Genomic DNA, 11078 nt, shown 5'->3' with positions numbered 1-11078 from the left:
ACATATATATATATATATATATATATATATATATATATATATATATATATATATATATATATATATATATATATAATTCAAAAATTTGTATAGCGCTAATTATAAACAAAATGTTTCTCAAAAGCACTGTCTAAAAAAACAGTTGAATTGCTACGATAAACCAAATCTTATAATGAAAACAAAAATGATTTCAATAATTTCTTGAATGATTTTTCTGTCAGTTCGGGCTGTCTTAGATAACTTGTTAGACTATTCCAAACGGCTGGTCCACATACTGAGAAACTTCTCTCTGCCATTTTTAAGTTGGTTGGGACACACATAACAAGTTGCTATCACCAGACCTTAAGCAGACAGTTTTAAAAGACAGTTGTTTCGGTGCATGCATTTTTTTCAAATAAACTGGCGCCATTCCCTTCATACATTTGAACATGATTGTTGATATTTTGAACAAAATTCTTTTTTTGACCATCAACCAGTGCAGTTCTCTGAATATCGGTGTAACATGGTCAAACTTTTTTGCCCCAACCACGATCTTAGCTGCCCAATTCTGAATTAACTGAAGCACAGATAACGATTTTTCAGGCAAACCATAAATTAGGCTGTTGCAGTAAGTAATCCAGTCTAGAATGAATAAACGAATGCACTAAACTTTGAATAACATCTTTGCTTAAGCTTTTGCGGATTATTTTTAATTTTCGCAGTTGTAGGGTGCAGTTCCAGATAAAAACTTGATATGTTCAGTCATTGCCAGCTTAGAATCAATAATGACACCCAAGTTTGTAGCTTTGGGAATGAAGTTTGTATTTGAGCCCTCGATGATAACTGAATTATTTTAATTCTAGACAGTTGTTGACAAGTTCCATCCAAAATAATTTGCGTCTTGCTTTGATTGAGCTTAAAACGATTTGCCATCCATTTCTCGATCTCGACCAAACATTTAACAAAACTGTCAACTGTAAGATGAAAGTTGCAATATGATTCTGTGGCAAATAGCTGAATATCATCTGCATATGCATGACACTTCAAACCATGTAATCTGATTGCCTCAATAATTTCACAGGTGTAAAGAATAAACATGATCGGTCCGAGAACCGAGCCCTGTGGAACACCAAATCTTATCGTTTGAACCGAAGAGGTCTTATTCTTGTAGATTACCTGCTGAGTTCTGTCTGTTAAGTACGACCGAAATCATTGTTCGACAGAACCAGTTATTCCAAATCTATGATTAAGACGTTTTAGAAGAATGCAATGGTCGACACAGTCAAATGCCGAACTCATATCTAAGAATCTAAAAAGAGATGGTTTGCTGTTTCATGCAACTTAGATACTTAGATCACTTAGATAACACATGCAACAAAGCAGTTTCGGTAGAATGATGTCTTCTATAACCAGACTGATATACCGGTAACAAATTGTTTTTATCTAAGTGTTTCATAAGCTCCTTAAAAACTAATCTTTCAATTAATTTTGACAAAAACGACAGATTTGAAACAGGTCTATAATAATTAAGATCAAAATTGTCTAATTTTTCCTTTTTCAAAAGAGGAGAAATTGTAGCATGCTTTAACATAGCCGGAAACTCACCAGTACGTAAACATAAGTTTATAAAATCAGTCAAATATTTTGAAAACAATCCTGCATATATTTTGAAAAAGTGTGAAGGAACACAATCCAGTGAACATGTTTTAGATGGAGAGTTCAAAACTGTTTCAACAAGTTCGCTTTCGTCATAAACAGGAAAAACTGAAAACAAGTTACTGCAGCAGACACCAGATGAATGATTAAACTTCTCATCATACCTCATCGATTCTCGTACATTTTTAATTTTGTCATAAAAGAATGTATAGCAATATCGTTCGCTTCAAAATTGGTAGATGAATTTGAAGTTTTTTCCTTTGCACAACAGTTTATTTACCACAGTCCAAACTTTTTTAGGATTTCTGTTATTTTCAAAAATGATTTTTTTTCCAAAACAAATTTTTTTTCTGGGCGAATAAAATATTTTTTGATCACAGAGCATTTTTCCACACCTCCTTATCATGATGATTTAAAGTCTTTCCGTACTTCCTTTCCGTTTTTCTACAGTATGCCTTGGACTTAGAACAATCTCCATCAAACCACGGCGTCAACAAATCATCTCGACTTTCAACCACGTGTTCTGGAGCTATTATGTCTGCAATTCTCTTCAGTTTATTCACAAAAATCTCAGCGTTTCTATATTATAATCTTGGCATAGCCCTCCAACCAGGGATTCCGAAATTAACAATGCGAGATTTTCTTCATTTATGCGTCGCCAGGATCGAACCATTTTTTTACTTCTCGTACCTATAACTCAATTGATTGACAAACAAACGTGGATTAATCCATGATCTGATAAGACTCCACTGGGAAAAATCAAACTCTTAAAAATAAAAAAAGAGCGAGAAGTAACGATCAAGTCCAAAACACCACCTAATTCATGCGTTGGTTCGTTAATTGTGTTAACCAACTGAAAACAATCAAAAACATCATTCAATGAGACTGTGTTTAGATCATCTTTCCTCTCCATATGAACATTAAAATCTCCCGCAACAACGATTTTATCACTTAACAGCGATAAAACTTCTAAAATATTCGCTGGCTCTGAAAAGAACGATGGTGAAGGAGGAACCGATCCAGGTCTATAAATTGATAACAAAATAAAATCAGATTTGTTAACTCTCAATTTAATTGCAACAGCTTCAAAAGTTATCACGGCGGGTTATTCAACTGGTTTATAAATGATTTCTTTCTTGAAATAAACAGCAGCCATGATATAGATCGTGAGATCTAACGTAATATACAAACTTATAACCAGGGGGCACCGCGCATCGAACAGCAAACTCATCTGACGACCCTTGCCATGTTTCGGTTAATACGAGAATATCCAATTATATCACATTATAATTGGATTATAACGAATTATATCACACACCATTTCATACTTTGACATTATAGATCTTATGTTGAAGAGCCCCAGGCCAATTTTTAAATTATTGTAATTTTTCATGGTTAATTTTTGAGCTGTAACATGAATCATCCTCCGACTGGCCCTCCTGTCAACAACACCCTCATCAGTTAATTTCTGAACTTCACAATCCGCCATCTTCCCACAGGACCTCTGACTCTGTATAAAAAATTGTCTTTGATTTTTTTTCGATTTAGCATCAGGTACCAGTTTCTTTAATTCACTTCTTTGCTCAGGTGTCAGGTCATTGCTAATCCAGACTTTACTCAGTTCAACCGACATTAATTTAATATATATATATATATATATATATATATATATATATATATAAAGTTGGTTTAAGAAAAAGCTTTAAAAATGTAGTAAAAAAGCGCTGTACATTTCAACAAGTCTTAACAAAATTTCAATTTTCTTTGACTTAAAAACGTGTAATTGTTTTTTTCAATATTTAAAGAAAAATTTTGTTCTCCGACAATTTGCAATTTGGGAAATATCAATTATTTTATTTTTTGGTACAAACTTTTTTTTAGCTTTTCTGTAAAAATTTTTTTATTTTTTTATCAAAAGTAATAACAAATTTTATTATTTTAACTGATCCAAACTGGATACACTTTTTAAATTTTTGCATATTATAATGTAAGCCAATTCTGCAAGTGTTGTGCACCTAACAATTGATAAATATGGTAAAGAAATAATAAATGAAGGTTAAAAGTTACTTTCTCTACTTTGCGTTTGATTCAGAGGTTTTAACGACAAACACACACAGCGTATATGAATACGCGTGCAAACCAAGCATCTTACACATTGCATATGATAAGCGGGAATCTCTTTATATTCGAACCCAGTCATTGCAATACCTTTAACCATTGAGCCACCACGCCGCCATAGCATATAAATAAATTAAAAATAAATATTTCTAAACTTGTTTGTTATTGATTTTTATCATATTTTTACAGGCCTGGCTTAATACTTATAAACTTCAAATCATTATTGTTGTCACCAATTTTATACTATTCAGTATGTTTTGCTGCCTTTTATTGCCTTAATTAAACTTATCATTTTTTATGTTTTTGCCTTTTCTGGTTTTTTGCGTTCATTTATTACAGTAATAAAATGTTTTTCTTATTTGAATCGTTTTCTTCACGGTTTATAAAATAAATAAACTTAATGCGATACTGGTTGGAAAACTCTAAAAATATTAGACTGTTTTGTGTTGTTTCAATCTTCCGTTTATGATTTTGAACGACTCAAACTTATTTGTATTATATGATTAGTTCAATTGCTTTGATATTATAGCTAGTAACTTTGTTCAATTCGAAAATTAAAATGAACACCAAAGAATTTAACATTTCAACGAAAAAATTTTAGGCATTAGTTTAACCAGTTAGCAGATGGACGTGGGTGTACGTATTAAGGACAATGTAACAAAATGTTATTTTTAAACATTTTAGTGCATTTCACAATGATAGAAATATATTTGAAATTATTTTTCTATTAAATCTTTTATTAAACAAATTGTATAAACCTGTCAATAAATAAAACTTATTTATTTTTTTAGTATTAGTTGCCAATCTTTAATCTACGTTAGTGTGACCCTTGAGGTTGCACAGTTGAGCATAGCTTATCCAAACAAGGGGTAATGCTCGAAAGACTCAATCGGAGTTCATCTTCGACTTCAAGCCGTAAACGATATTTTGTTTTATTTGTAACCAGTGCAAAAAATCCACATTCACAAAGATATGATGTCGCAAAGGATAAAATTATTTTGAAAGCTTTCTGAGACAGTTCTGGATACTCATGTGAAGCTAGTGTCCAAATTTTCATCAGGCTCACTTTCGGATTCAACATCTTCATTGTAGTTTCACTGGTCAGTTCAATGAATTGGTTTAATTTCGATGTAGGTAAATTTAATGCATCAATGTGTGCAAGAAACGTACCGGAAACCCATGAAAAACTCTCAACGTTCAAATCACCAAAGTAGAAGTTAAATTGATCCAGCAGTGACTGCATATATATTCAGATATTAAATTCACCAACTTGTGCTTGTTGATTTCAGTATTTTTTTGTTTCTCTGTGAATTCAGGCAATTGATCAAACATGTCAAAGTTACCCTGAAGTAATCTTGTCTTCCACATATCAAGTTTTTTCGTAAAAGCTGACACTTTATCACTGAGTGTAATTAAGTTTGTTTGCTTCCCTTGCAGAGATGAATTCAGTTTATTTAGCTGTTCAAAAATGTCAGCCAAGTAAGCCAGAGCAGCAACCCATAAATTGTCATTCAAATAAACAACGAGCTGTGATTTTTTTTCCAAGAAACTCTCACAGCATCACGTAATTCAAACAGTCTGTTAAACACTTTTCTCCTGGATAACCATCGAACATCAGTGTGCATCAGTATAACTGTTCATGATCAAAATCAATATTCAAACATAATGAAGCAAAGAGACGAGAATTTAGTGGATGAGCCTTGATGAAATTAACAAATTTTATGGCCTGATCAAAAATAGTCCGCATTCATTCCTTTGCCCGCAAAACTTTCACGATGAATCATACAATGCGTAAATGTAGCAGTTGGCACATTAGAACGCACGCGTTCCCACAAGCCTGTTCGTTTTCCAGTCATTGCTGCAGCACCATCCGTGCACACTCCAATACACCAGGACCAGTTGATGCTATTGGCTGCTGTAGAGTTTTCGTCGACACCGTGAAGGATGCCGCGGTGTTCTCCCCTACCGCCACTTCCGTCGATGAACTCGTCGCCGCCGCTATCTTCGCTGCGTCGGCGATCGTCGACACGCTAGAGTCGGTGTCAGTCATCAGCACCGTGGCGATCGCACACGTCACCTGTCGCTCGATACCGCACACCCTAACCTGCCTCACTCAGGCGATCGTTCCCTTGGCCCGGACTCGTCGGTCTACAATATCTTCTACCGACCTCAGGGTCGGAATATACGGGCCGGGCAAAAGAGATGTTTCGCCCTTCTTGCCGGGCGTACGGATCGGCCTTTCCGCACGCTCGCAAGTCTTCTAGTCGCAGATAGCTTATCTGATATAAGCTATCAATTGTGCCTGGCTGAAAACATCCGTCGATTTGTCCAATACAATCTTGCAGCCTTGAAATCAACTGTTCTTCTACTTCAGCTGTTACCAAAGTTATACAGTGTTGAATTGTATCATTTGGAATTGGAATAGTTTTCAGATTATAGATTTCAAGCTTCACCATACATCTCTAGCCACATATCTATAGCAGCAGGCATTATCAGAGTTTTTGCTATTGTGTGAGGCTTTTTGGCCTGTGCATCTTGAATTGCCACTAAAAATTATGCTTTTAAAGCCTTCTCATTGACTTTAGTTGCATGCTCAATGCAAGGTTTTGATTATCAAGTGAATGCGCAAAAACTATTCCAATGGTTTCTTCGAGCAGTCAGTATGATTAGTTTTAAGATGTCTTTGGAGTTTCGCAGGTTTCATCGCTTCATTTGCAAGAATATGAGAACATATTAGACAGGAGTGAAATAAGTTAGAAATATGATTTGACATGAAACTAATGAGATGAATACATTTAAGATTAAATAAATAAAATAATAAAAAATCACACTAAATATAAAAAAAGAAAAATGTAAGCTTAGAGCTACCAATCTATTCTAGCTCTTAAAAATTATAAATCTGTTCAATGTCAGTCGTAGACCTATTCTGTTATGTTCATTTGTCATCTGCACACATGCATAAATCTTATGTCATAATAAGCTTTTGTTAATAGGCCACATTAAATTTTCTTACTTTTTTACTTCTGTTGATGTTTTACTTTTCAATACATACTTTGCAGCAAGTTTATTAGGCGTTAAGTTGTACCTATCTATGATCCTGAAATTATAACAAAATTGATTTAATAAATATGTTTGAAACACATTATAAAAAGCAAAAACTTACTAATGCCATTCTTTTCTGATAACTGAATAACATATCACCGTCAAACTTTTGCTTTTTGGTAGTCACCATACTATTCTCCTATTTCAATGCAATTCATTATTTTTAATAAAAATCATTAAATTTAATAATAATTTAAAAGTGCCTATCAATAATGATGAATGTCCACATTCAACTTCACTGGTTTTGTATGATGTATCAATGTCAATTTTGTTTGAAATCTAAGAAACCAAAAATATCTAAAAGATCAATATAATCATTTAATAACTATACTCTAATAAATAGGTTTAAATGTTATAAAAAATTTATATGTAATTATATAGATTCATTATATTAAAAAGATATATATATAATTATTGATTTTGATGATAAATTTATACATAAAATAATAGTAGTAATTTTATAACATATAACTTTACGTTTTAATGACAGTTTCATCAAGACTGATGACGGCTTAATTATTAAATTCTGAAATTTAAGTAAATATTATAAACATTGAAAACATGTAATACTTCAAAAAAATAAAATTTTTAAGGAAAAAATAGAATTCATGTAATTATACAATAAATACTTCAAGACAACCAATCTTATATTAACGATGGTAATAATAATAATAAAGATCATCATCATCAATGTTTAGAGGCAAATGCTGGCAAACACTAGCAGTGGTTTGTCCAGGTATATAGCACAATATTCTGGGTAAATCTTGGCCAACAATAATGAAAATGTAGATAAATATTCATAAAGTGCCATGACAAGCGTTTAAGGTCCTAAAATTTATAAAACTTCCAATTCAAAGTTGCTCTGAAGATGCATGACATTATGAATCAACCGAAATTTATAATTGCTATGATAATTCCAATTAAAATTTTTTAAATAACAAAAGTAAACACTTGTGATCCTGAAGATTTGGTAAAGTCTTAGTTTCAACAACACTTTTCTAAGAAAATTTAAATCATTTGTTCATATTATCAAGTTTGTAATAATGATGATATTTACAAAAATTTTATTATTCATTCATATTAAGAGCAGTTTCTAACATGACATTGTTTTACATATCTGTGACAATTCAAATAAATTCTATATATTTGTAAATAATAAAAAATTCATGACTTCAAAGCAATGTATTGCATTACCTATTAAAACATTTCTATTTTCCTTTTTTGATTTTGGTTTAAAATCTTTGTCACAAAAATGATTATTGCAAATTCTTTTATTGCTGTTAGGTAACCTATTCACAGTTTCACATCACACAAACGATAATAGATTTTAATTTTGGCGTGTAGATTTAACGTAAAATTCTATTCAAAATACTAATTTTTTGTTTTAAAGTTGACTGTACTGTTTGCTTCAAATTTCAGGATTACAATATATAATTTGTAGTAAAAATTTCTGAATTATTGATAGTTTGATGATAATTTAGTTATTCTTAAGTTTAGTTGACACATGGTTCTAACACGTGGCTTTGTTCAGATCGAATTTTTCTTTAAATTTGGTTCTCAATTTCTGACATGGATCTGGACATTTTGAGAGAAGAGAACTGGCCGAAGATGGGCAATACAGCTGGTGAATCAGCCTAAAGATTGCACGAATGTTGCGGAAAGATGTCGCAACTGCTTTCTTCGCTAACCGACCGAGTGAAACAGTTGGAGGCAAGAGATGAGAAGAATTTATTAGAAATAGAAAGATTGACGACGGACCTCGAATCGGCAAAAAGGTAACAAAACCTTGTATCAGTACTGAATGGGTTGATGTGGTCACCAGATGGGCAAAAAGCGTAAAAAAGCCTGTAGATCAGTTAGTAGTGGCCAATACCATCATTGGTGAGATGCAGGAGAGAAAAGGGAAGAAAAATGTTGTTATCTACTGAGTACAAGAATCATCTGCTTCAAATATGACAGTTAAAAAAGCACATGATGAAACCAAAATTAGAGAGATATTTCAAGACTAAAGACTATCACTGTTGACATTTCAGTAGCATACTCAAAAAGATTGAGATCAAAAGACTCAACAAAACCTGGGCCATTATTGGTTGATTTGTCTGATGCTGCTATCAGGAATCCCGTCCTCTTGGCAGCTAAAAAATTTAGAGAATTTGACAAATTCAAATCTGTTTACATTAGTCCAGATTTGACAGAAGCTGAAAGACAACTGGATTATAAATTTAGACAGGAACGAAACAGACTGAATGCAGAACTCGGTGCAAACTCGCCCTTTCGATATGGCATCCGTGGAAATTAGGTGCCGAAATTCAGGAAACTTCTTTAATTTAAATTCAACTTATGATAGAGCAGGTTTTATAAGCAGACACTGTATGCATTTAAAGGCTACTTCTCAAGATAATAAACTGAATGAATTCAGAGTTGTTGTTGAGACGTATAATCCATCGGTTATTGTTGTGAGTGAAACATAGCTTAAAGATAGCTCAATTGTTAATATAAAAAACTTTAATGTATACAGAAAAGATAGAAATGATGAACATAGTGGTGGCGGAGTGTGTCTGTTTATCAATTCATCTGTCAACTCTTAAGAAGTCAATGATGCTGTTTTCAACAGGAGCAAGATTGAACAAGTATGGGCAGTCATTTGTTCTGATATTTGGTGGGGTGCATCTATAGACCGGTTTATTTTATGGATATGATAGATCTTGAACTTTTCTTCAAACAAGCTAGGTATTACGTAAACAATAAGAGTTTTAAAGATGTTCTGAAAATGTGAGATTTAAATTTCCCACCAATAGAATGGTTAACCGTTAAACGGGCCAATCACAACAATAAAAAATGTCACTGACATTGAACACAAATTTAGCGACATAATCAACGACACTTCCTCTATCAACATGTTAACGTACCAACATTTCAAAAGTCCAATGGTGTAACAGAGAACATTTTGGATTTGATTTTTACAACGGAATCAGGAAATGTATATTCAGTAGATCCTATTTTTGTTCTTGGTAATCGGGTAATACAACTCAGGGTCATCTCATTTTTTCCTTTCATTTTGTTGCAGAAAATGTCCGACCAGTTCAACAAAAGTCTATTTACACATTTTTATATAATAAAGGAAATTTTAGAAAAATATCTCGAGTGATATCTTATTGTAGATTGGACTAAATTATTTGAAAACATGACTGTACAACAAATGTATGACAAATTTCTTTATTACATAAGTGAAGTAATCAATATTTTTGTACCCATAGTCGATGCAGAAAAACGTCGTAATAAAACAGCTCCATGGATCAACTCACATTTAAAATCACTTATCAGAAGAAAAAAGTGCTTAAAATATAATAACATTTGTAAATGGTAGAATAAGAATCTACTTTATGAATATAAAGATTTCTGCAAATATTTAAAATCTGAAATCGAAAAAGCACGTCTTTGTTATGAGCAAACATTAGTTGAACGAGCTAAGGACAATCCCAAAATTCTTAACAAATATCTTAATAGTCAGCAAAGAGTCAATTAAGTCTTTAAAAAAACCAAATGGCAAACTAAGTCACAACTTAGTTAAAATTGGGAATCTAATAAATGCCAGTTACCAAGATGTGTTTGTACTTGAAGACGATAATGAAATTCCGCCTTTTAATTTAAATGAAAGCAATTTTGAACAATTTATAGATATGATGTTAGATGATATCAGTTATGAGATTGTTTTAATAAATTGAGACAGCTTGATGAAAACAAATCTTGTGGTGTTGATAAACTGCATATAGTATTGTTAAAAAAGTGGGCAGATGCGTTTGCTGTTCCAATTGTTCTGATGTTCTAGGCCTCTTTGGCTACCAGCCAACTTCCACTTTAGTTCAGATCGGCAGACGTTTCACCGATCTACATAAAAGCGACAAAACTGTAGCAAGAAATCATTGCCAGGTTTTTTTTAGCATCAGTTCCATGTAAAATAATGGAAAGTATAATTCGAAAAAGTTTAGAAGATCATCTTTAAGGATTAACATAATAGTAAAACAGCAACACGGTTTTGTTAAGGGCAAATCATGCACAACAAATCTACTTGAAACTTTTGATTTTATTTCCTATAATTTGGATAATTCTATTCCAGTGGATGTAGTCCTGCTTGATTTTGCCAAGGCATTTGATACTGTTCCACACAAAAAATTATTAGGTAAATTAAATGTATATGTAATAAATGGATTGGTGTATAAATG

The 11078-nt window shown here is 32.5% G+C and overlaps 2 protein-coding genes across 2 annotated transcripts; one reads left to right on the top strand and one right to left on the bottom strand.

Moving 5' to 3' along the window:
• Nucleotides 1-2740: 2740 nt before the first annotated feature.
• Nucleotides 2741-3268, bottom strand: HELRODRAFT_169139 (hypothetical protein; the record flags this gene model as incomplete). Its single annotated transcript, XM_009015011.1, has 2 exons — nucleotides 2741-2875; nucleotides 2954-3268. 2 exons carry the CDS (start codon nucleotides 3266-3268, stop codon nucleotides 2741-2743), a joined length of 450 nt encoding a protein of 149 aa, XP_009013259.1.
• Nucleotides 3269-8517: 5249 nt separating this feature from the next.
• HELRODRAFT_169137 (hypothetical protein) lies at nucleotides 8518-9154 on the top strand (the record flags this gene model as incomplete). Its single annotated transcript, XM_009015010.1, has 2 exons — nucleotides 8518-8630; nucleotides 8848-9154. The coding sequence occupies 2 exons, from the start codon at nucleotides 8518-8520 to the stop codon at nucleotides 9152-9154; spliced, it is 420 nt and encodes a 139-aa protein (XP_009013258.1).
• Between the last annotated feature and the right edge of the window lie 1924 nt (nucleotides 9155-11078).

The sequence above is a fragment of the Helobdella robusta genome (assembly GCF_000326865.2).
Source record: "Helobdella robusta unplaced genomic scaffold HELROscaffold_15, whole genome shotgun sequence".
Taxonomy (NCBI): domain Eukaryota; kingdom Metazoa; phylum Annelida; class Clitellata; order Rhynchobdellida; family Glossiphoniidae; genus Helobdella; species Helobdella robusta.
Note: the sequence above shows the minus strand (reverse complement) of the source record. Positions and strands in the feature narration are given on the sequence as shown.